Source organism: Lissotriton helveticus, chromosome 1_2 (genome assembly GCF_964261635.1).
Source record: "Lissotriton helveticus chromosome 1_2, aLisHel1.1, whole genome shotgun sequence".
Lineage (NCBI taxonomy): Eukaryota > Metazoa > Chordata > Amphibia > Caudata > Salamandridae > Lissotriton > Lissotriton helveticus.
The window spans coordinates 161,503,823-161,530,895 of record NC_136058.1 but is presented as its reverse complement, the minus strand read 5'-3'; the positions used below and the strand labels follow the sequence as shown (position 1 = coordinate 161,530,895).

General features: G+C 44.4%; 1 protein-coding gene across 1 annotated transcript in view; it reads right to left on the bottom strand.

Annotated features, from left to right (window-relative positions):
• The window catches only part of LRP8 (LDL receptor related protein 8), a 1,087,241-nt gene that overhangs the window by 15,089 nt on the left and 1,045,079 nt on the right, over positions 1-27,073 (bottom strand). The window contains exon 18 of the mRNA XM_078670496.1: positions 10,497-10,672. Coding sequence (XP_078526622.1) covers positions 10,497-10,672 — 176 coding nt within the window. The remainder of the gene's footprint in view (positions 1-10,496; positions 10,673-27,073) is intronic.

Below are 27,073 nucleotides of genomic sequence, written 5' to 3'. Positions count from 1 at the left end.
ATTAATGTGAAGGAAAACATTTGTAATATTTGGCTTGCTACAATTTAACTCTGAATTTAAATAAACACCATAATCCAGTCTTAGTACCACGGAGTTCATTTTGTCACCCTGGGTAGGGTGACCAGATTCTCAAAATAAAAAACCGGGACAGGTGTCATAGACATAGAAGTAGGACTGACAGAAGTACCCATGGCTTTAAGTGGGATGAAAAAACAGGGGGGGAGGGGGGTCTCTCAAGGGGCATGGCCGATGTAATTGGGGACATGGCTCAAAATACATAAGCTAAAAAAAATCGGTACTTAGCATTGCGTCCCGCCCAAGAAATTTGCTGCTTCTGTCATTGTATCCAGATAAACAATATAACGAGCAGTATCACACCTAGAACAAGCATGGACTATTGGCTTTTTCGACGGTTGTTAGCTGCAAAAGAGAAATAAGCCACAATTTTGGCTTCGCTGTACATAACATTGAAAATGCCTCAGTTCTGGAATGAAGAGACAGACTGTGAAAGAACTATAACGGGTCTCTTTAAAAGCAGTGACTGGTGGTACTGCTGCAGCAGTAAGCTTTTTTTCCCTCTGTGAGGACAAAAATGGATAGCCCAATAGAGACCAGTCTCATCACCTGTGACAAGTAAAGCAGGCGCACCGAGCGAGACACCATTTAAAAACCGGGACATTTATCTGTTTAACCCAGGCACTACACAAAAACTGGGACATTTCTTTAATTTGCAGCTAAGTGTCGGGACACTGCTCCAAAAACCGGGCCATCCGGGGAAACCGGGAAATCTGGTCACCCTAGCCCTGAGTAAAGTTTCAGCAGTCCCAGTCTCAGTGGGATGCAGTTTCCCACAGATGTAGACCTGAAATTTTTAACAAGATTAAGCGTGTCGCCAGGATAGGGGCAGTTGCTGAAGTCTGCGTCTTATCGCTGGCTCCCATTAGCTGTAGGCAATGTTCCCTCTAATTTTTTTCCTCTGTGTGCGGCAGTGTAGGGTCTCTGTGAGCTGCAGCCATGGCTATGGGCGATAGGAACCAGACTGCGCGTGTGTGCAGCACCAGATATCACTCCAAACTTTTGCTTGAAAAACCAATCGCCCGCAGCCCAGCTCTTTTATGAAGAGAAATGTATTCCTCTGTCTGATGTAACATTTCCTATACATTGATTTACACACTATGATTCAGTGTTTCTGTGTAATTTGTATGCAATGCAAAGTGATTAACACCTTTCACTGGTATGAGTGGCGCGAATAACAAAATAAATATGAAAGAGAGAGGGGTTATGGAGACTTGAGGGGCACTATTAAAGGTTGTTAATGAGAGTATCAGTGGCGGAGGTGGTCATTGGGGTGCCAACAAACCTTGTCACACCAGGCGCCACCAGAACTAAAGCCTGCCCTGTTCAAATGGCACTAATAATTACAGTGAAATTAAGAATACGTCCCACATTGCAATTTGAAACCTTGGCAGCTACGCTGCTGCATTTCTTTTCTTAATAGGGCTGGGCTGCGTGGTGATTGTGGTCATTTGTTAAGGTTTTCTTGTTAATTGCAGCTCATGATGGGTGCTGCGATTAACATGAAAACTTTAGGAAAGGAACCAGGATGTCTTAAGGATTTTGAGGGCCCTGGGCCAAACTTATTTCTGGGGCCCCTGATCAGAACAGCTTTTGATTTATGATTCAATTTCAGCTTTTTCATGTTCTTTCAAGCCAGGTCACCAACACCGCAGAGGCATGCTGGTCCTAATTCTAAATGTGCTTCCATCTAATATTCAGGGATATTAATATGTGTTTTAAAAATTGTAACATAGCAGCCAGAAGGAAAATGAGAGGATACTAGTGAGAAAAAAGATTTAGTGGTGGAGAAAGGGGGAGAGCGGAACAAAGGAGGAAAAAAAGTAATGGCGCAAAGATGTGAAATGGAGAAGGGGGTAAGGGAGAAATTGGTAAGAGATGGGCGGAAAGAGAAAGGCAGGCCAGAGGGTCTGGAGAACTGGGAGGGAGAACGGAGAATGGAAAACCGGTAAGAGAGAAAGCAAAGAACAGGCAGCGAGAGGGAAATGGAGACAAGAATGGGATGGTGGAGAAGGGGAGAGTGGGTAAACGTGGAGCGGGCCAGAAATGAGGAAGAGGAAAAAGAAGAAAAGGAAACGGCGAGAGCAGCTGAGGAGTGGAAGAAAAAAGGACAAAAGATATGTCATAGAAGACAGCGAGTGTGATATGGCAAGGCTTCAGAAGTAGCATCTCTGCATATTGACGTTGGGGTTTTAAAGGAGACTTTTTCGCCATCTTGTCATTTCTAAACGCACGCTCTATGTAACCGTGCTCACTTGAACGAACTAAGAAGGGTGGAAGGCTGGTTATGCCTTGCCAAGATTTTGAATCTTGCCAAGATGCAGTGTGTAAATGACTGATCCATCTGTCGGGAGTATTCTCTTCACTAACACGTGCTCATTTCCTACAACACTCTCCAAACCACTTCCTGCAGGTGCTGCAAGTGCTATGAATGGACAAGTCTTGCACTGGCACGGAGTCTATCCAGAGTAACCCCCCCATAGTGACCCCCCCTGAATGGAAGACCCAACGCTTCCCGCAGCTTTTGGCTTCCACCGAGAAAGTACCCTTTTTTGTGTCATTTCCTTCTGGTAGTCTCCAAATCTCACATGTGGTGCCAGGTCTCATGTGCTACTTGCTAGATTTAGACTCTTTGTTAATCAGCACCTAAAGTGCCCTTCCTCACAATTTGATTGTGTGATGTTCCTAGCTAACAGTGGGTGACTTATGATGGACACTACATTCAGGGCTTTAAGTGGGCCGGATCTCACCGGTGCTGAGCACCAGCAGTTTTTTAAAGGGGGTCTCAAAACCGGTCTCTATCGGGCTCTGTTTTGTGCCGTGGCACACAGGCGGTCCTCTTTTTTTCCAGACTGCAGTGACAGCAGGCACATTGATGTGCGCGTGCTCACACTGCTCACTTCTCACTAGTAGAGAAGTTATGTATGACGTCATGCCAGGTGAGCGTTGTAGGGGAAGGGAAATCCTTCAAAGAGTCATTTTCTCTCTGGATTTCCCTTCACTTTTTGAAACTCAGGGGCAGCAACATCGTGGTGGTGTCACCAGGGCTTTAGGTAGAAGCTTTTTCAATATTATATACAAGCCATAGTTGCTGCTTATTTATCTTGTGCAACTAACAACCACTAACAAAGCCAATTGTCCGAGGTATGGTAGGTATGATGTTACTTGTATCATAGCTCGGTGTAATGACAGAAACAGCAAAATACAAATCGGGCGGCACACTATGCTAAACACAGATTTTTTTTAGTTTAGGTGTTTTTAAGCCATGCCCTTAATTACATTGGCCACGCCCCTTTATGATACCCCCAGTTTTTTCATCCCACTTAAAGCCCTGGATAAAGAAAAATGATGCTGACTTAGGCGTAACATAATATTGTGTCAGACTGGACATATATCTTCGTTTGGGGATTAAGCAGTTGTAACCCGAGTGGATTGGAATGTGAGTGTAAAGAATAAAGGGCGCTTAATATTCAGATATGATTAAACCCTGTGTGCATAATCTCAAAGCACCAGACGAGTACAACTCAGAGCTGCCCTTATGAAGAGAGTTGCACTCTCAGCCGCAGGGTATTTCGGTTCAAGTTCCGTAGCTGTAATTGCCTTCTGCAGGAGTTACTTACTGGAGGACCTCAGATAAGGTAAACAGGCATGACTCAACAGTGGCACAATAAAGTTTATAAGCGCCAGCCGGGGAAAGGCATAAGCCGTAGTAAGAGAGGGAGCGAGAGAGTGAATGAGAATGAACACCGTAGACAATGTTTTCTTCCGGAACCATTTGTATCATAAATCTGGTGCAATGACAGAAACAGGAAAATAAAGGTCGAGTGGCACACTATGCCCAGCACAGAAAAGTTGAATACGTCACACAATCATCCCCAAGATGTGCTCTATTAAGAGAAATTCAGCAAGTCTACAAATAGGGGTGTGCTTCACATGCCGAGTTTGTAGAGTTGTTGCATATCTTTTTTAATAGCGCAGGGCTGTGGGGTGATTGTGTGACTTTGCTAAAGTTTTGAGGTTAATTGCAGTGCCCGTCAGGAGCTGCAATTAACAAGAAAACTTTAACAAAGTCACACAAGCACCCCGCAGCCCAGCTCTGTTAAGAAGAGAAATTCAGCGAGTCTACAAACAGGGCGTGTGCTTTACACGCTGTGTTTGTAGACTTGCTGAATTTCTTTTGTTACTAAAGCGCTGCTGTGGGCAGATTGTGAGCTTTTGTTTAAAGTATTCATGTTAATCGCAGCTCGTGACGGGCGCTGCAATTAACATGAATACTTAAACAAAAGCACACAATATGCCCCACAGCGCGCTCTAGGTACAAAAGAATAAAGCAAGTGCCCTCCATAATTCCCCAGGCTGCCGCAAGACTTACCTGCGACTCCCTCGTCTTCGTTTCAAATTTGTTTATTCCACCCAGGAAATAACCGTTTTTCGCGCTGCTCGCTTCATTAAAAGCAGCGGCTCAAATGCTCTTGCGGGATTATGTGCTGTGTGTGTGCGCTCCACACACGGCACTGCATGCTCATGGCAACAGAGGTGCGTGGGCACGCATGCGCGCAGCTTAATGGGTACAGTGGCTGTAGGTACACCCAATGTTAGAATGTTCCTAAGACCTGTTTACAATTCAAGGTGAGTGTAAGAAAGGCAACTAGAATTATGTGGCACTGGGAGACTAAATTAAGCAGCAAGGTTGACCACATCATGTGGCACGAAAAGGGAATTATACAGCATTATACACCATCTGCAGCAAAATTGTCTCAATCATATTCACATTTTAATGTACACTGATTTGAAAGAGATTCTGAACTTTGATTAAAAAAACCTCTAACAAATAGTAATTTTATCGTGCAAGGAATGGATGGAAATATGGAAACACCATTTTTCCATCTCTGTCCTTTTAAACTCTCAAAGTAAAATATTTTGTATGAAATGTTGCACTCCGTAGCAAACAAGCCTATCTATGCGTACTTATATTCTTAGTATCACAGTTATGTTTTAGAATTTCTTTCCAAAATATGGACCTCTAGAAGCGCTTCTCTCCTTTAAGAAACAACCTTGCACAACAGTATTTTACATTAACTATATATATAATTAGGCTGTCCAGTTTTCAGTTTCTATTTTTGGTAAATTCTGGTGGGGTTTTGTCAGTGTTTTCAATATCTTATAAAACAGTTGTTATCAGTGGTTACACATTTTTACGCCACTAAAAACAACAGAAAAAGTGTTTTTCCGGTGTGTATGGAACGTTTTGCTTTTATCATTGCTTGCTTTCTGCACTGAAAGAACATGGTATATAGACAGTGTACATATAGTGTTTATGAGGTCCAAAGAGATTTTGGCAAATTAATCTTATTGTAGTACACCATACAATACTTCTTCAGTGAGTCTTTAGTCATGTGCGCTCGCGCTTTCCTTCCCATGTAAACTTCTGTGAAAAGGCCCTCTCAGTATTCATATCCCCTTGGGCTGAGAACCGTCAGCTAAGGGGCACAGTTGGGATGACTCTTTCTTTGATGCCACATAAAGCACAAAATGATAAATATTTGCGTTTAAGTTCCTGGGCATAAGAAAACAGTGCACCAGAATGGACTAAAAAGTCAATAGCATCCCTCATTAACTCTGAAGATTGTAAAGATGCTTTCAGAATACCATCTAACAAGTGGAAAGGATCTCCTACAGGGAATCACTTCAGCTCGGGTATCAATTTTGACAGGTCATCACACAAATGTTTTATATACGTAGCTGAATCACTATAAATACAAACAATATCACTCCAATCTTTGTTGTACTTGGAAAGAACCTTTTTTGCAGAGCATAACAAGTGACACTGTGTTCCATGTTTTCCAAAAGTCGGGTGTCACGTTTTCACCACTATCCCAGATGCTTGGTGATATATATACTTGTCATTATACCTTGCATTTAATGTTTAAAGCCTGAGGTGTTGGCAATTCACCTACTATCAATACTGACCCACTAGAAACTATGGTCTGATGTATTAAGGGTTTTTACCCATTCTCTGTGGGCAAATGTGATGACACACATTAGGAAAGATTTTTATGAAACTAGCCGTTTTACCTATCAGTGAAAGAATCAAATGCAGCCAAAATATCAAATGTGAGTTTGATATGTCCTGATTCTCTACAGTTTATAAAATAATTAAACTAAACCTAAAACGTGAAATTAAACCCTGCATCTTTAGACCAAAGGCCATACAACTGAAAAAAGTAAAAGGAAGAAGAAACAATATTTTAGCGGCATCCCTAAAGAACAAAACTCAAGCAGAATAATGTTAGCCAGTCTTTCTTACTGCTATCTTGTATAACAAAGTTACATTTTATTGACCCCTTCAGTAAAAACAAAATGACTCTTTCACTTTCTTTTCCCCTTTCTTTGAATGGCATTTAGTTTGTGGTTGTGCAGGTGTTTTTTCAGTGTTTATATGTTTTCACCGGTGAGGGCTATTTTTCTTTCAGAGGGGTTTTATCAGTTATTATAAGTTTAAACCTAAAACCCCACAGCCTATATATAATGTAGGTATTTAACTAGGAAGAAAAAAGCACAAAAGGAGGTAAGGTGAAAAACAGTTCCAAGAATTATTTTACGTATATAATGTGTAGTAGCAAAGAGAGCACAAACACTTTTTTAAAAACTGCCCTCACCCACAACAAGTTGTGGCATGCTTCATCATAGGCCTGCTCCTGAATGCCTCTGTGCAACCCAATGATAGAGGCGGAGCAATAGGGAGGGGTAGACAATACAAACAATTAAAGAAAGGAAAAGAAAAGGATCCAAAGAAGGTGCAGACAGACAGTGATATTAAAACTGACTATAAGATATCATAATAATAGTTTTATTCCTTGATTCCCTAGTCAGATATAAAAAGGGTCTTGAGATACCCTCGGTTGGTGGTGATATGAGTGGATGTTGGTCTCTGCGAGTGCCGTGAAGCTACCATTAGCTTAGTTTAACTAGGAGGCACTGTAAGACTCAAGACATCGGATGGTAAAAAGAGAAGTAAAACGTTTGAGAAGTTAGAAGTATAACCTGAATTTGCAAGAACAATTAAGCCGATTTGGCGATGCAGTAAGCGCAAGGTAAATAGTTTTATTTATTTATTTACTTACTTTACTCCATGCCGTCGCATGTCTGACTCCACTACCCCCCTCACCCTTCACCACCTCGCCCTACCGCCTCGCAGCACTCCCTCTGCGAGCCGCCATTGAGTGGATGCAGTTCTATGGTTAGGTAAGACACCAGGGGATGAATTATCAAAAGCATTCCAGGGTGCAAGGGACATGTAGACCCAATTTATGCACACCAGGAGCACTTTGGTATTATAGAAGGGACTGTAGACATTCGTGTTGCCCTGTCTCATAAGGGACCCTCTCTTGCATCACACCTCAGAACTCTAGTTGACTGGGCTTCTCAGTGAACCAGGCAACTACAGACTAAACTTCAGTTTCAGCAGAATAACATTTTCATTGATTAAACTTCATAGGGGCCTGAAAATGATGCTACCTGTTGAAGTGCATAGAGCTCTCAAGATGCCCAGTGTCAGGCACAAATAGCTCATCCAGTGTTGTTTTGCATTCCGAGATGTGCACTCCTGCCTGTAATATTAAAAAGTAGAACTAAAAGCCTCCATGTTTACAAACGAACTGACCTAGTGCGCGTCACAGACGGTGACATGTAACCATGACAACCACCTTTCCTTGACCTCAGAAAATCCAGCTGGGCTCCAGGCACCGGGAGCAGCTAAATGTTGCCAGCCGTCACTGAGCTCACGCTGGTAAATAAATGTTAATACCTGGTGCAAAGTCACAAATTGCTGCACAGCTCATTGCAGGTCTGTAAACTGTGTGACAAACTGTTGTAGCGCAGGTATGTGGTAAAGAATTCTTGCATTAGTGTAACCTGTTATGAGTGATACTCTGAAAGGCTGAATCTGAGCTGGGAACCACAGTGGCGTAGCTAGAGCTTTTGCCGCCCGCGGCGGTCCCTGAGTTTGCTGGTCAGTGACGGCTGCTGCAGGTAAGAGCGTGTTGGGGGTAGCGGTAGTCGACAGACGACTACGAGGGAGCATAAAATTAAAAAAAGAAAACCACTTAACTTACGTTTGGCGAAAATGCTCACGTGAAATGTCGCAGCCCCCAAAAAGCTGCTGCCGAGGGTGGACCGCCCCCCTTGCTACGCCACTGACAAACCCAAGAAGAGTGGGCAGCCTCCACTGTGCCCCGCAGAGCATACCTCTGAGGCCCTGGAGAGGGGGGCTGTTACCTTGAAAGTGGTCTTTCTGACTTGCAGCACCACTGCCCAAGTACTAGGTAAACAAAAGGTTGTCCCCCTTTTGCATTCAAACACATTCCAGGAGCCCTTTTTCTACATATTGTCTGTGTCATTTAAAACTTTCAAATAAAAATAAAAAGGTACATCTATCAGAAGTAAACTTTATCTGACTAGACCTTCTTGCTTACATTTTAAAGGGACCCAAGTAATGCCATTCAAGCTTTTTTGCCACTGTACACTGGAATATTGATTGTGCATTAATTTGGAAACAGTAAACACTGCACAGTGAACACTGCAGTAAAGAAATCAGATTTAGTGACAGCGACTTTCCGGAAGCACTGGGAACAGCGCATTAATTGTGATATGGCGTACTGACATGGTCTGCACCCAGTTAAAGGTACCGCACAGCCCAGAAAGGGTCAGTGCACTCTGTCTGTAACATAGGCACAGGAGCTGCATTCACAAAAGTTTTCCAGTGAGTACTTGTGTCTCACTTCCAATCGAGGTGCACCTTAATTGTAAGTTTCAGGAGTAAGGCACAGATACCCTTGGGGAAAAAGACTTGGGAATCAACCTTCAGGACTTACTGATATGATCACAACAGTGCAAGAGGATTGAGGGTCCCTGCCTTCTTTAACATTACCAAGCAGCCTTTACTAACATATCTGGGAATGGCCACAAAGGCACAACTGTGTTGTGAATGTCATACATTTATGAAAAAATCCTTTCAGGCTTCTTAAAACGACCGGGCTAGATAGAGACTGAACAAAGAAATCTTGACCAGGTGAAGGCGCCGAAGGTATCCAGCCAATGAGAGGCATTCCTTAGGAGCAAACATTTGACTTTTCCGGCTCAGAGCATTTCCCGCCAAACCCAGTGGCTTCAGCTGCACCTTGCCCAATGGCTATCCGACAGAGGGAACATGGATACAGTCTGCAACCTTGCCCACTTAAGGATTTTGACTTCCATTTCAGAAAGGACTGTGTGAGAGGGTTCCCTTTTGTACTGAAATTCATTTTAATGATTGCAAGATTATATTGGTTATTCTTGACCAAAAATGAAGGTATCTGATAGTTCTCTTTGAAACTAATACAAATAAAGTAAACTCAACATCCAACTATTTGACAATACAAATCCGTATGACATAAAATGTTGCATGTGTGCAAAAAAATGGAGCATGTCCACTGTACACTATTTTAGCTCTGCACATTATACAGGATGTTTAGCACTAGTATAACAAACAGAGTAAATTGATTTTTCACTGCTTGTGCTACTTACAAACTAATGTTCGAACAACAAAAATGTTGCTCTTTTTAAAAAAAAATGACTACTTTTAAGGCAAAATATTACTATCTAAGTAGCAAACAGTGTAAAATTCATATGCTTCATGACCCTGGTGTCATTTGTATGCAATACGCTAAGGAGCAAAATATGTGCAAACCATATATAAAGGCCATGCTTCATTGAAGGAGTTTGAGACTGAAAGGGGTGTTTATGAGTCAATAGTTTTAAGAACCCTGAAAACAAGGATTTCTTAAAATGGATTAGGGCATTGAGTCACATATGTGATCCCTGCTTACTCTTCTGCCTACATCTGAACAAATCGATTTTGAACTTGGGGCGTTTTCAGGCAAAACAAAGTTTCCTGTAAGTGAGGTTTTTCATAACAATGGGAATGTGGTTCAGAGATTTAGTTTTATTAGGCGCATTTTTTATTTTAGTTTAACAAAAAAATTCTAACTATGTGTAAAATGCCCTCAAATGTAACGCTTATGCTTCACCTGGCTCTACCGAATATAAACATGTATGCACAGCAAAAACTGGTCAAAGTTTAGACAAGGTTGTAGATGGTGACAAGACAACCTTACAAACAATATTGACTACGACCTCTCTGTTCTTTTTGTTAAAGCATATTTTGTATGTTGTATGTGAATATCAGGTTGTATGTACTATTAGTCTTAAGGCTTGATAATTAAATGATAACTTGAATAGATCAAATGATTTTCCTTGATATTCTGTAGTCAAGAAATTCAAAAAATTAAGATAAGGTTAATTCAGGCCATCATTTTGGACGGTAAACAACATCTCTCTGCTATTTAAAATAATCAATTATAGTGGTGATGCTGAAGACTTACTGCTGGGTATACATGTCCAATCTGTGTCGTTCTACCAATATGGATTTCATCTTCATCTTCCTCTTCTTCCGTGGTCTTTCTGTACACTGGATTATCGAAATTCATGCTTTTCGTGTTCTTCCGTTTCCAGTTTCTCCATATCAGGTACCCTCCCATGCACAGCAGACCGATCGCCACTGAAGAGAAAATGGTTACGTATTAATGCTGATCTCACCGATGGATACTGTTAAAGGACTTTCAAATTCCTTACACCTGGCTTCACTTTTTATTGGCCCAAAACCAGCCCCTTTGCATTATTTCAGAGAATAACACAGTAAAATGTGGAAGTTATTGCATTGGTGAACCTTTGCCCTATAAGTCATTTTCCCTTTATCACCAAAGATTCCCCCCTGTATTTAACATTTTTGGCTAAGCTTGTGGAGGACCGAGTCTAAGGGACCACCAAACTGGAAATCAACTGCTCCACACTGACACTTTTGGTGACCCTAGGACCAGCAGAAACCTTAAATAAAGCCGATTTATTCTAAGGTACCCCTCTTCAATCCCCTTATGCAGGTCCTGGAATGTGGCAGCACATGCTTAGTTTTGGGATGCATTAACTGCAACCAAGGGATTTACCTACTCTCACCATGTAAATCAATGTCCAGTGAAGCATGGTAACTGGGACTTATTTGTTCCTTTTTTCAATTTTATAGAATGATAATATTTACAGTCATTATGCATGATGGGGATAATGATGCGGCTATCAGAACACATGGAGTTTTCTATTAATGTTGCGCATTAGATGAAGGATGAAAGGTACCCAAAGGATGGACAATGTAAGCTGACCCTCTTCTTTCTACATGCCCTAGGAGTTTCTGAGTGGGATACTTAATCACTCGCCACAGTTCTTGTGCAGGTATCTTATGTATGGTGATGCATAGGCATGACTACCTGCAGTGTATTCTGGAAGTACGGCAAGACATTTGGTAGGCAACATATGCACTTTTTCAAATGCAGGAAAACCCAATCCTCCCTGGGTGGCTGCAATTTCAAACTCTCAAGTTGCACCTGAACTGATATGCAATGGACCGCTGCTCCAAGATAACAGACTAACCACATCAACTGGAGACTGACTCAAGCAGTTTGAAGACCTTCATCTTAAACAAAACTGTGTGGACTCTAAGGAACTGAGCCCTGCCCAGTCCCTCTGCACTGCCAATAATCCTGCATCTCTGTAGAATCTCTGGTGACGTGCTCATCTTTTGCCCTTGAATATATGTATGTGTGCAACCAACTAAAATACTCCCAAGAAACGGGTTCAGAGCACAGGAAGCCCCCTATACTTCCTTACCGAAAATTACCCACGAATCACCTTTGCGAATACAGGTGAGCTGAGTGGTGAGAATTCCTGATGAGTACACTCTCCGTGTACCTATGTAATATTTGTTCACTCCCCCACGTTATCCTATTCAAGGTATCCACAAGTCTCCAACCAATGTAATGTTGCACCTGGGCCATAATCAGCCTGGGTGATGAATTAGTATCACTGAGCTACACCTAGGAAACTTCTGACCCTGTTTAGCTCTGCAGATTTCAAACACCTGGAATTCATGCTTTATAGCTGGATTCAGAGCTCACAGACGGTCTATGTGGTGTTGGTGGATTGACATCCTATGCTCTCTGATGGGCAGAGTCCAGTCTGACACCATTCATTATCAAGATCTGCCCATCCTGGTAACAAAGCTGTTGAACTGAGCTTGCTAGCCCTTACCCATATCTAGATATAAGACTGTCACGGTTCTGGAATGCCCTCACTGTGAACTATGACAAGAACTGCTCTCTTTCTTGAACATTTGCTGCAAAAACTGTAACGCATATATTGATACAAGTGTTTTCATGTTTATTGTAGCTTCCCATACTATGTATTAATGGTCTTATTGCTGTTGTAACTGTAATACTGTTTGCAATAGTAAACAATGCTAACAGTCTAGTCCAGTCCATCCTGCTCACTGGATGACAGGTGAGAAGGAATTGTGGCCCACACTTTACAGACAGAGTCGTCTGGTCACTGTAGTGATCGCCTTCAGCAGAGCACCAGTTTGGATTTTTCTATGGAGGATCAGTAGCTAGATCCCTTCCTACAGGATAACACTGATCTTTGTTTGACATGACAGGGGATTATGATTCCTGTTGTTTAAACCCCCTGATTATGAGCCTCAAAGGGATTGTGATGAGTTGGTACACTGTATATTTTGGGTAGCAGTGGACTGTTCGCTGGAGACGATTTGTGCTTACAATGTTGTTTAGTTTCTTAATGTGTAATTTACATTTTAAAGGTATAATGAATGTGTCTGTCTTTTAGCTAAGTTGAAACTCTGGCTATGATTTCCAATTTATTGGGATTACAATACCTGTGTCACATAGCATCGAGTTTCAATATTCACGTAACACACATTAAGGTAGGCCTTGTCTATTTTAGCACACAGCCATTGAGTTTTAAGGTGATTTTAAAAGCCATCTTTTCATTTAAAAGAAAGATCCGAGCAACCTGGTCAGTAGATAACACATACAGTATCACCTTTAATGCAGATAGCAGCTTCCAACAACTCTAAGGATCCGGTGAAACCCTGCAGTCACATTCGAAACAAAGCATGCTGCTTTGGAGACTTGGTGAAAAGACTATAATGGGACTTAGAAGTCAGCTTTGTTTAAGGAACATATTATAAAAATGCATTTGCTAAATTAACGAGTGCTCGCCCCACATTAAGTTTTGTAGTAGTATGTGAAGAGGTTTTGCAGTTTTGTATTATATAAAAGTATGTAGTTTGCTCTTTGAATCAGGATATCCTTCTGTGTCTTGTGCAATCAGACACTCATGTAAGCATTTACTCTTTCCATGTTTCTCTTCACCACAGTAAGGAAACTAAGCAAACCATCGGTGTCACCAGTTGAGGCATGCAGCATGAAATCAAACTTCCTTCAGTTCTTCATTTGGTCGCATCAATAGTCACTGGGAGTTCACACAGTGCTTAATATTCGAGCTGCTTTCCTAGCTCATCCAGCTCTGAATGATGGAGTGACATCTGCAGTGTTCCTGTCAGTATCAGTCAGAAGCCTTTGCATCTCACATGAAGAGGCTTGAATCTCTGTGTAACACTCCTTGAGAACCTTCCATCTGAAACATGCTCCTCTTATAATCCACTAGAGAGCTCTTGGGCACATCTGCAGTAAAATCCACTTCCAGCCTCCTATAATAAGGGGCTACTAAGACCCGCAAGTACCACTGAATGTCGTAGGCAGCTGTTATGAATTCTAGTGTAACCAACCTAATGTTTCTGGAAGTAGGTTCAGAAAGCTGGGCATAAAAACATGCTGAGGAAACAAATTCGTAACAGAGGCAATTTAAGCACAGCTTCAAATGACCAGGGCCACCACTGAAGCATTGACTACCAGTAAAGAAAACAAACCATTGCCTTTGCTTGTGTGATACCAAAGTGACGCGGCACAGCAAGGGGGCATAAGAGACCCATGCAAGCAAGTCAAAGGGACCCTCCGTCCTGTTTTGGTGGGTGAAGACATTAATAACAGGGATACAGTGGACCCCTAACACCTCAGGGCTGCAGTGCCACCGCATCTGTTGCACAGCTGGTAGCTATGCCTCTAGACACCTTGGAGATTATACATTTGATCCTGGTGCTGCAACAGGAGGGGATATGAGCAGAGAAGCAGTGGCGGCTCTTCCATTGTGGCTTTGGGCATTGCCCTACCCAGGCTCCTTTTTTCTGGTCTCTCAGTGTCTGAAGCTCTTCCTTACAGCTTCAGACTTTGAGTGACAGGGAATCAGCAAATAAAAGGTGTGCATGGCGGATTCTCTTCACAGTCAGAGGCATGCATAGTTTGTGTATGATTTTCCCTTTGTCAGTGAGACAGTCTGTAACTGCTTTAGACACTAGGACTGGCAATGCGGAAGAAAGCCTCTGAATTTGGTTCCAGTGCCTGCCTGGGGTGGTGGGCCTGACTTTTGCTTTCCTCTCCATGCCTTATCCCACTCCCAACGCTAAACATGCAGTGATACCCCATGCAGACACTCGCACCAAATTCGAAAATTAGATCAGGTGGCTTCTAAAACTTACCAGTGGAGATCACGGATGGCCCCCTACACCTAGGTGCCCCGGTGCCATTGCATTGGCTGCACCACCGATGGCTACATCCCAGCCAAAGAGCCCCTCGTTGCAAGATCTAGAAATCTCTCATTGAAGCGCTCAAGTGGAACACTCCCTTCCCTCTACACAGAAAACCACCAACCACAGAGAGATCTTACATTAACAACCAATATATAAACCACCCAGGCCTTGAGATATCTACTCGCCCACTTGCTATGGCAAGTCAAATTCTATCAAGGTGAGCATTTATCATAGACTACTAGCCCAGAATGGCCAGAGACTCCAGTTGACAAAGAACAGGCATTATAATTAGGAAAGTGAAATAATAATAATGATGCCTTTAAGTCTTGTTACATTTGCTGTACGTCCAAAGACAGACATCAGACGCCAGTTTATGTCTTTTTACCGATTATTACTTATTTTACCCTGGAGATCGTTTACAAAAACCATTAAATTTGCAGTCGGAGAAAGAAAAACAAAGTGAACTGTCTTGACAATAATGCCTTGTGCAATGGAAGGCTAAAGGGTGTCAGTTACTTTCTAAAATGTTTTTTAATATATTAAAAATGAACTGCAAAATACTTCAAAATATATTTCAGTAGTTAGGAAAGCACTTTAAAAAAAAAATGATTGGTAATGGAAAACAAATATTTTAATAGAATCAAAACAAATTAGAACGTTTTACTTGATGATGTGCAAATGATAAATATTTGCAGAAACCAAATTTACACATTGTCATTTGTACACTGTATAGTTCATCAGTAAAACTGCATGTCAGTGGGAAAGTTTGTGGCCATTTCAATGGAAATGTGCCGTCTGGAAATGCAACATGCTTCAAAAATATATCTACTGAAAGTGAGAGTTTTTAAACATGAACTCAGAAACATTCCTGCCCCCGCCCTGATGACAATGAACCAGGAGGCAAGTGAGGGTTCATGTGTACCTTTTATGTGGTCTAGATTTTTGTTATACATGGTGTAAAAGTTTAGTTCATTAAATCAAACATAGGAGTTTTAGTACGACAGACATGCTGAGCTCACATATTTGAAGGTGCTCTCATATTTGATAAGGAAGAAAAATGTGACTCAATGAAAAAAAAAATATTTGCCTAGGATTATAAAATTTGGAGCAGTTTATGGGTCAAGTATATTCAGAGCTTTAAGTGGGATGAAAAAACAGGGGGGGTAGGGTCTCTCAAAGAGGCATGGCCAATGTAATTAAAGGTGTGGCTTTTCATACATGGGGTCAGCTCTACATCATCGGTATATTCCGCAATAGTGAGGACTTCTTTGGTACCACCCCCCCACCCCTTTAGAACCCTTTTACTATATTCGACTGAAGCAGGCCGTTAGGACTCTCACACCAAGCTTCCCACAGGAACCTCCTACACTTGCCCCTCTACACACTCTCCTTCAGAAGGACACCCCGCACATGCCATATCAATGCTTTATCGTACCACCCTAACTGAATGCGAATATGATCCTCCCCAGGCTAGAGCTCGTTGGGAAGCAGAACTAGACTTTCCCATCACTGATGACCAGTGGTCCTATTGCTGTCAGCAAACCGGGAAAATATCCGCTAATAGTAGACTACGCATCATCCATTATCACTACCTACACCGTCTCTATCACACTCCCGCGCCTGATGCGCCTCCACCTTCGTGACGCTGACTGTTGCGATCGGTGTGGGAGGGAGGGTGCCGACTTCAGACACTTAACCTGGGACTGTCCCGCCATTCGTAGTTACTGGATGGAGGTGTTGGGTGCGCTTGACCGCATGACTGGACTGCATATCCCCGAAGACCCTCTGGTCACACTACTAGGCTATACCGAGGCACTGGCCACCTCCTTGAGAAAATACGTCTCTCTGGCACTACTGCTCGCTAAACGACGGGTGGCCTGCAGGTGGGGACGGGGGAGATTGCCTAAATTCAAAGTGTGGCTGAATGATTTAATCTATTGGCAGGAACAGCTAACCACCTACGCCAAACTCCTCTGACCATCTTCCCGCCTCCGAGACATCTGGGCCCCCCTCCAGTCATATCTCCTGAGGCAAGCCAACACCACTGACACAGGCGCAGCCCCCTCACCGACCATTTGACACGGTCCTGGTGCGATGACTGTTCTATATCACCACACATCCTGATATGGTCCCGCAGATTGCAGTTAAGGAGGTCAACTATGTAAGACTCGGGTCACATGTGACACACTGCTCAGCTTGACTCATATATTGTGTTGCCGGTGAATTTATAATGGCAACTTGCAGTAAGTGGAATTGGTTATCTGTAAATGCTGCACTTTTTACTGAAATGGAAATAAAAAAAAAATAAAAAAAAGTGTGGCTTAGAAACACATACGCTAAAAATCTGTTCTTAGCATAGGCTGCCGCCCAACTTGTATTTTGCTGTTTCTGTCATTACATCCAGATATATGATACACCAAGTAACATCATACCTACGACAAGTCAGGACTCTTGGATTTGTCACTGGTTGTTAGTTGCATAAGATAGATAAGCAGCAACTATGGCTTTTATATAATATTGAAAAGCTTCCACTTAAAGCCCCTGTGACTCCACCAAAGTGTTGCTGCTCCTGAGTTTCAAAAAGAGAAGGGAAATCCAGAGAGAAAATGACTCTCTTTAAAGGATTTCCCTTCCCCTACAATGCTTACCTGTCATGACGTCATGCTGTAACTTCTACATTAGTGAGAAGTGAGCAGTGTGAGCAGCGCACATCGATGTGCCTGCTGACACTGCAGACCAGAAAAAATGGACCGCCTGTGCCAGGGCACAAAACAGAGCCCGATAGAGACCCGTTTCGAGCCCTTCCTCAATAAACTGCCAGTGCTCAGCACCGGTGAGATCCGGACTACTTAAAGCCCTGAGTATATCATAGTCAAGTCGATTACTCAAGTCACTTTAATGATTTTTTGAGAACTGCCACCTCCTGCTGCCCTCCATGTACCTATAAACTGCTCTTCCATGTTATTGGTCATCTTCACAATCTGATACTCTACTCTTGCGCCTCAAACCCTGCATTCTCCTTGTCCTACTCTACTAGAGGTAAACATGAGCTCACTTTGCTGCAAAACCCATAATGTATGGCAGGTACTGTGTTTCAAATGTGCATGTTTGTAGCTGCTTGAACCGTCTACATATTAAGGGAGACATTTTATCCAGCAGCAACTCCTCTGCTAAGGCGGAGGAGCATTGCCCCACTGCTCTCGGAGCAGAGCTAAGAAAAAATAAAATGATAATAAAAGAACGTTATTATAATTTTATTTTTAGTGAAATCTGGATCCAGGTTAGGGTAGAGTGGGTCTGGGCTCACCACATCAGAGGGCTAGGGCGCTGGACCTCGGACCTGGGGATCTGGGTTCGAGTCTTGGTAACGACGCCAAAACCTCCTGTGATTCTGGGCAAATCACTTAATCTCCCTATGCCTAAAATGAAATTGTTTCCTCATGTAACGTAACTGGAAAATATGTAAAGCGCTCTGATACCTGATTCGATTCGGGTCTAGTTCGCGCTATATAAAACTCTGCAAAAAAATAAAATAATAATATGCACCATAAGTGTGCATGGGATAGGGAAACAGTCATGCGCACTTCGCATGTTCTCCACCTGGCTGTATTGCACAGCCTGGGTGGAGAATATGCACAGGCTCCCACTCCCTGCCTGAGTGCTAAACCACAACGCTCAGACCAATCACGACGCAGCTGTCATGCTGGTGTTGAAAATGGCAATGTATATGCACATAAGCGGCGTTCATTTGTGTTCACTGTACCCCTTGTTGTAAGCAGAACGGATATCGCTAAACCCTGACTGTATTATCCCGCCAGCATAGACCCATGCACACACGTACACGACAGCCATTTTAGGCACCATGGCCTCTCTGCCCATTTGTTCCCGGCACCCCTCCCCGCGCGCACTGCTCATGCATCGGCCACAAGACCCTCTCCCTCTGCGTGACCCTGCTCTAGAAGTAACCCTCCTGCTTGACCCACACCCCCATTTCCTCCCGAGAACACCCTTCCCCTCAGCTGACGAGCCCCCCCCCGGCTGCACTTGGCCTCTCGACCCGGTCCCAAGTCCTAAGACCAAGCCTCGTGAATGTACACCCCCCCCTTTTCCTGCCCAGCATAACAAAACCGTGATACACCAGCCAAAGTGCCCGATCTTATCGCCTGCCCAACCTTTGATTTGATCATCCCCTCCTGCCCTCGTGTCCTGTAGGAATGTCCGGCTGAGAGATCACAATCTCTTGTTACATTCAGGAGGGGAGGATGACATCTGATCGACTGGTATGGGAATAGGTCTGAAGCTGGGATTCCAAGCATGTTTTTTCCTACTTCAAAGTGTCTTTATTGTAATAAGGAATGTTTGTGCATCATAAACATGTGTATAAAAGACGAAGCCTCAGAGAAACTGGTGTGTGGGAGGAGAGAGCACCTCCTGAAGACACTATGCGAGTGTCCGAAATGACAGGCTCTCCTCATGAGAAATAAAACTCTGTTCTTGTTTTCCTGCTTCCAGCGCCCGTCTCTTTATTTGGTAATTGTTCAAGATGGGAACTAAGAGGCGTCCTGCGCCAGCAGCCTGGGCATCAGGTGTGTTATGGGCTGACTTTTCCACAATTGGCGTCCCAACGCGGGGCCCATCAGCGACATAAGGTCCGGTAAGAGAGGTCCAGACGATAGGGTGAACATCTAAATGATTGGAGTATACCTGCCTTGAGAGGGCCCTCGTCCGGCTGCCGATTGAATGAACTTCACCGATTCCGAACGGACCTCTCTCAAGTGACCTACTGTCCTGACTGGGATCCCACAGGAATGCTGCGGTAAAAACATGGAGAAAGAGAACGATTGGGCGCTGGAAAAGGGAAGGCGAAGAATTGCCCACACGGTCCGGTCCGGGTAAGGTTAAGTAGGACGTCTTTACGTCCGATTGGTAGGATGGCTTTATCCATCTGATTGATTGATTGATTGTACTTAAAGTATTGGTTCTCTTTGAGACATTTTCTATTTGCAAACAGCGATGAATAGGAACGTTCCTCTCTCTTTGCAAATAGTTAAGGATAGGTAATGCAGACGTTTGTCCCCTATTGTAATCCGTCATGCCTATTTTTCTCCCCACTGATTGTTTGTTATCGATTTTTATCGATTATTGCTCTTTGAGATATTCCCTGTCTACAAACAGGGAAGAATAGAAATACTCTGCCCCCTTTGCAGATAGTGAAGGATAGGTAATGCAGATTTTTGTCCCCGTTGTAATCCGTCATGCCTGATTTTCTCCCCACTGATTGATTGATTGTCTGGACATTTATTGTTCAAGGAATAGTTCTTTTGAGGTATTCTCTGTTTGCAAATAACGTAGAAAAGAAATATTCTGTCTAATCTTTGCAAGAAGTGAAGGGTAGGTAATGCGGACCTTTGTCCCCCGTTGTAATCTCTCGGGCCTATCTACTCCCCACTGATTTGTAAACTAGTTCCATCCGGACCATTTATTAGAGGTAGGTCATCTGGCTCGACCAGAGGGCACCCCTAATAAAAAGGACATATGCAACAATAACGAAGTAATAACCGTATCCTGTTAACAGAAACTTTAGCATGAAACACGCTAGGAAAAAAAAAAGGGAAGAAAGAAATAAGAAAGCAAAATCAGTAGGCCACTGATGAGTTTTTGATTTCGCTACAAATAAGAAAACGTTAGAAATAGCTGACGATAAAACACATGATTTCGCTAGAAATAAGAAACGTTAAGAAATAAGTCCGTAATACGAAACATGAAAATGGTGAGAGAAGCCAAGCTTGGCATCACGGCAGCCACAAGGCAACCAGGCTTCGCCACCCCTCACTGCTCCAAACATGTCTGTCCCACCGCCTGCCACGCCCCAATAACGGTAACATGAGACAGATACAAGTCAACAGATACCTACCCCCATTCTGGAAAACTCCCGAAGTGCAACAGGTTCGCGGCTACGCCCATCCGGAAGACGAGATCTTCGGCACGTGTAGGGCGGGTCCTGCTGCCAGCCGTCGGCCGGAGGTCGTCGAGTAAGGTGGACCAAAAGAGGAGCCGAGGCCAACGGGATCCGGGCGTCCCCTCTTCTTTCTTCAATAATGGCTGCGACAACACGGGGGGGGATGTCTTGCTCATGCCACCGACCCCCCCCCCTCGCATCTCCTGGTCCAGCCACGGCTTGGTATGAGCTCCCCGTTCGGCCCTGAAGCGGCGCCTTGCAGGCCACCGGGGGAGGGATGTCTTGCCTATGCCTCCGACCCCCCCCCTCTCGTCGCCTGGTCCGGCCATCATGGATATTAGCGCTGAGAAAAACGGCGTGGGGTGCGCTGGGAGGGAGAGGTGGCGCGAACGAGCCTCTCCCACCTCCCCAGGTGGAGGCCCCAGCGGCACCCCCAACGCTCCACTCACCCGACGAGGGTTCGGCCACTCGTAAAATGGCGGTCGACCCTCCAGGAGCGGGCCCGGCGTGAAGAGATGGCCCGGTTGCTTGTTGATTAAGAAATGAGTCCCACAATCAAAAGTGTTCTCCTCGACTTTGAAGATTCTATAAAAGCCACGGGGGCCCCCGACCCCCGCAGACACCCCCGATGGGGAATGACTGCCATGATTACCCGCGGAACGATGAAAATGTAGCAGCGAGACGTCGGTGCTCCCATGCTGACGCCAGCCTCAGTTTGAATGACTAAAATCCTGCAGACTACAGTTCGGACCAGTTCCGGTGAAAAACCCAGTATGACCCGGTAGAAAAAAAAAATGTGTTGCCTCCCTCCCCCCTTTTTGACTGACGGTTCATACTGCCGATCCTTTCTGTTGCCCTTTAACGGAACTTTTGGACTGCCGAAAGAGCCTCTAGGCCAACCACGAGTTGGTGGAGATTTTGACTATGCCTAGATCTGCCTGGCTGCTCCCAAAATGGCGCTGGTACAAATGAAACTTTCAACTCCTTGTTGTACCCCGATTGCTCAGCCTTGGTGTCATGAAATATGTATGCAGTTTTTAAACACAATGAATTGATATGGGATGGGTACTGATTATGTGTTCGGACAATGAATTGAAGTGAGATGGGTACTGATTGAACATTCGGACAATGAATTGTTGTTAAGTTTTGGCGCATCATGATTATTGAAAGTTCGAATTTCAACACTTATGATACTCGCTCACACTAAAGTTTCGATATGATTTTATTGCACCTGTCGCACTTTTTATTATGAAATCAACGACCACCGACTCCATTAGGTTTTCCACTAATAAGTATCCCTACATGTAAAGTTCCAGCCTGCTCCGTGACCGACCCACGGGGTTGTAGGCCCGTATTTATGCACCGACATTTGTATTAAAGATTTTTGGAAAAAGCAAACGTAGTTGTCACTCGTAAATTGGTAAGTTTCGAATAAATGACCACTATTTCCGATATAACTAGATTACAGGTGAAATGGCTCAGCTCGACTAGTTAAGGGTTAAAAAGTATAGTACGCAGAAATATTGCAAATATGAACGGTCCAGGTTTTTGTTGTATGTGTTTTGCATTTTTGTACAAGCCTAAAGCAACTGCTAAAGATCCTGGTATTTAACCTATACTTTATATGCTACTTGTGTCAGGAAAGTTGTTTTAAAATGCCCCTAAGCCGCCCCGAAGGAGTGCCACCTGACCCCCCCCCCCCTGGTACGAACGACAAACGACCCCGTGCCACTGTAGGTTATCACTTTTCCTCAAAGGAGAGCACGAGCCCCCCCCCCACGTTGCACCGACTGCCCTTTGTTCTGACCCCCCCCTGCGCACGATCCGTAATACCACACTTGGGCGACCTATGCTATCCACAGGCTTCCGATAATCATCTCTCCCACACTAAATGGTCCACCTGGGCTTAAACGCCAAATTGGCAGGGACTGCGTCCAGTGGAGATAGCCCGAGTATGTAGTAAGTAAAAGCCTTTTCGAGTTTATGCGCGCTGATGTGTTTTTTAAAATGCTGCCCCCGCCCCCCTTCTTTTTCCCTCTTTCTGCAGGTCACATCGGAACGTCGATTAAAGTACGAAAAAAGAAAATGGTGATCTAGCGGACAAAGAGATGGGAAAAAGGGGTTCGATTATGGTACCTACACACGACGAGCGAACAATGGCTATTTCTCTCCCTGAACTTAGCGCTTGGGAGGACAGCCTGAAGCGGAAACTACAAAATATGACTTCGCTTGCCCCCCCCGAATAATACAACCAAGAATGACGTGCACTAATGAATAAATTCCTACGTTTAATTAAATAGGGAAAGTTTAAGGAATATTCCGAGGTGAGGTTTACCCAAGTACCCTCCGCTTGGAGGACTAGGAGTATTGCCAGTGTTTAAAAATCTACTACCTCCTTTTCTCACCCTCATAGACATGAAACTCAAAGCCGCCCTATTGTTCTCCCAACTGACGCCCACTGTTGCCTCAGCCCACCGTGAGCATTAGCCCGACCAAGTTAGTTCTTGACCAATGGCCAAAGGCATATAAGTGTATATAACTAAAGCCACTGGTGAAGGCAGCCGACGATAAAAGAGAAGAAAAAAAAAAAAAGAGTAAAAAGAGCTTAGGATGCTAAGGATGCGCAGCATACAGGAAGAGATCATTTTTGGCCAGTAACTGTTCTATGTTTTGTCTTGGATTTTTGTATATAATACCAATAACTGTTCCATGTTCTGTCTTGGATTTTTGTATATAATACATGTACTGTCTCCCCCGCCTGAGTTTGTGTGTACGTAATGTATGGATCTACGTCGTCCCTCTGCCTGTGTTTCCGTATTACTTGACCCCTGCTGTTCTGTGTTGTGTGCGCACTAAATGGCCTATTATTGTACACGTTTCTCTCTCTCTCTCTCTCTCTCTCTCTCTCTCTCTCTCTCTCTCCATGTCACACGTGTACCGAATGGTTCGTTTAGGGTGCGGACTCTCTCTCTCTGAGGGTCCCCCTGTTCCCTCCTCCCTTGTGTGGTAACGTTGTGCCCCACCGGCACAAACCTAAATTGGGTCTTTTCGAACACAAAGGTGTTCGGCAAAATTGACAGGAACTAAAACGATTGTAACTTGCCATATTACTACCTCTCCTTTCTGCAAAACGATAGAACCCGAGTTGGTAATGAAAGAAAGGACAGGTAAGACGACTGATGTCCCCTAATCTGGCCTTTTTATAGGGGGACTATAACGTCAATGGTCTTCTGTTTTTCAATTCATTAGAAATGCAATCCCCAAATGCCCAGATTGCCTCACCCCTCTGCACTTAAGTGCGGATGTCCAAAGCGTCCTCGCTTCTCCCGATTGACCCCAGCTCCCTGTCCAAAGCATCCTCGCTTCTCTCGATTGACCCCAGCTCCCTGTCCAAAGCGTCCAAAGCGTCCTCGATTGACCCCAGCTCCATATCAGCTATCCCCGAAGCGTAATTGATGACCTTGATTAGCCGTCGCTCCCCAAGAAAAGCATGTTTAACCTCTGCCCCCCCCCTGCATATGATAACCCCTGCTTGCAAGAGTTAGCCGACCCCGAAGGGAAATGTAAGATTGTCAGTACTTGGGTTAGAAAAAAGGGCGAGTCTCTACCTAAGGACTCGATTTCGAGTTTGATAGAATACACTGTCAATGGGAGTCCGATTTCTGTCCACGTACGTCACGAATGAACGCCAAATAGGCTTACGAATTCAGTGGAAATGCCCTCCTACATACTCCATAAGTGATAACTTCTGACTGTGACCGATGAACCTACCCCCCCCGCCTACTTAGGATTGGGGACGGAATTGAGATGTATAAATGTCTTCTCCTGCCAGTTTTTCTAAAACTTGTTTTTGTACCCATTCAAAGATACAATTACCGGAGGAGAGGAGCTGGACGTGACGCACAGCCTGGCCACAGATCATGACGCACGTGTGACCTCAACCAAAGGTGGAGTCGCAGAGCAACGAGACGCGGGACGAGGCACCACTCTCAAACTCGGCAGACAAAGGAATGAAGGGCTGCCTTGAAGCCCTTGATTTGCTGACCCACTCGTGCCTGAAGTCCCCGTCCCTTTTGAGCCCGACTGATGGGCCTGCCGGCTCGTCATCCTTTGCTCCTTTGGTCCCTTGGTGTGTTCAAAGATCTGATCCCACTCCGCCCTCTCTTCCCTCGATTATTCAACAACATCACCCTTTTCGCATAACTTTTTGACTCAGAAAAGAAGAGCAACATTTAGATAGAATAAGGTTTTGCCACGGAAGAAGAAAGACACGCAGGTGCCCAGCATGAGGCACCCCTAAGAAGATCAGTTAGGAAACAGGACTGTGATCTAACAGCAGAGGACTGATCGCACCCTGCAACGCGTAAGGATGAATCCGAGCTGGACCTATAGCTCCACCGCCGGTGCTCAACAGCGCCAACGAAAGAAAACGGACTCTGTTAAAAAGACACTGTGACAAAGACCCCCCCTTTCTGAACTTTCTACCCACCCCTTGACTAATTGCTTGTATCGAACTGAATTCCTCCCTCAACCATTTTGTATTGCTTTCAAAAATGTTTCATCGGTCACTCATGTATTTAGTTTCCAAAAGTCTCTTATAGCACTGACAAGACCCGAAGGTATCAGAGCACTTTTTACTGTATGTTGATGTCACCGGAGAGAAAGTCAGAACCTGATTCTATAATGTGTCGGAACCTTTTCCTTGATTGACCCCGACTAAGTATTATGCCGATCTCTAGACTTGTATGAATAACCCAACAAATGTAAAATCATATGTACCGCATCCCGCCAATCGTATCGACTATATAGAAATGAACTAGCTTATGTAAAAAAGCGGCGACTGTTGAAAATGGCAATGTATATGTACATAAGCGGCGTTCATTTGTGTTCACTGTACCCCTTGTTGTAAGCAGAACGGATATCGCTAAACCCTGACTGTATTATCCCGCCAGCATAGACCCATGCACACACGTACACGACAGCCATTTTAGGCACCATGGCCTCTCTGCCCATTTGTTCCCGGCAACCCTCCCCGCGCGCACTGCTCATGCATCGGCCACAAGACCCTCTCCCTCTGCGTGACCCTGCTCTAGAAGTAACCCTCCTGCTTGACCCACACCCCCCATTTCCTCCCGAGAACACCCTTCCCCTCAGCTGACGAGCCCCCCCCCCCGGCTGCACTTGGCCTCTCGACCCGGTCCCAAGTCCTAAGACCAAGCCTCGTGAATGTACACCCCCCCCTTTTCCTGCCCAGCATAACAAAACCGTGATACACCAGCCGAAGTGCCCGATCTTATCGCCTGCCCAACCTTTGATTTGATCATCCCCTCCTGCCCTCGTGTCCTGTAGGAATGTCCGGCTGAGAGATCACAATCTCTTGTTACATTCAGGAGGGGAGGATGACATCTGATCGACTGGTATGGGAATAGGCCTGAAGCTGGGATTCCAAGCATGTTTTTTCCTACTTCAAAGTGTCTTTATTGTAATAAGGAATGTTTGTGCATCATAAACATGTGTATAAAAGACGAAGCCTCAGAGAAACTGGTGTGTGGGAGGAGAGAGCACCTCCTGAAGACACTATGCGAGTGTCCGAAATGACAGGCTCTCCTCATGAGAAATAAAACTCTGTTCTTGTTTTCCTGCTTCCAGCGCCCGTCTCTTTATTTGGTAATTGTTCAAGATGGGAACTAAGAGGCGTCCTGCGCCAGCAGCCTGGGCATCAGGTGTGTTATGGGCTGACTTTTCCACACTGGTGACAGCAGCGTTGTGACTGGCTAGAAGATTAAGGGTGCTGCTGGGTGGCAGAACAGCGAGGACAGAGGAGAGGCGGCAGCTGGTGACCGGCGACGAGCAAGTCATCTTTTTTTAATATATATTTCTAACCCCTCCTCCCACCATTCCCTACCAGTCGCCACTGATTTTATGAACACCCTTGCTGGTATACATTTTCTCTACTGATTTGCAATTTCTTTAAAACAAACTTGCCACCTCAAAAGCCTGACTTGAAAAGTTTCCAAAAGCAAACCATTGCATTCTTTTCAGTGGCATCATCCCTTCCATCTCGCTCTTTCATCGATGGCGCCCCTTGACTCTCCAGTAAGATCAGTCATCACACAAGTCACCAACTGTGTTGAAGTAGGAGCTCTGGCTATTGCATTAGACAAGTTTTCCACCAGTTCAACATGATATTCACTTCTGCTGTATTACATTTGGCAGTTAGCTGCTATTTGCAGGTGCCTTTGCATTTGTACTTTCCAATCTTCTCTGCCTCTTTGATTCGAAACAATCTCGTGCCACAAGTATTCCATCTAGTCTGCACCTGTGCTCATACTTCCCAGTTGAAAATGTCTCCTCTTGCAAGAGGCAGAGAAGCAATCTCAACCCCCAGAATCTACGTGAAAAGCAGGCTCATAACACATTTGGACCTTGAAGTTGCCCACACTTAGCCAATT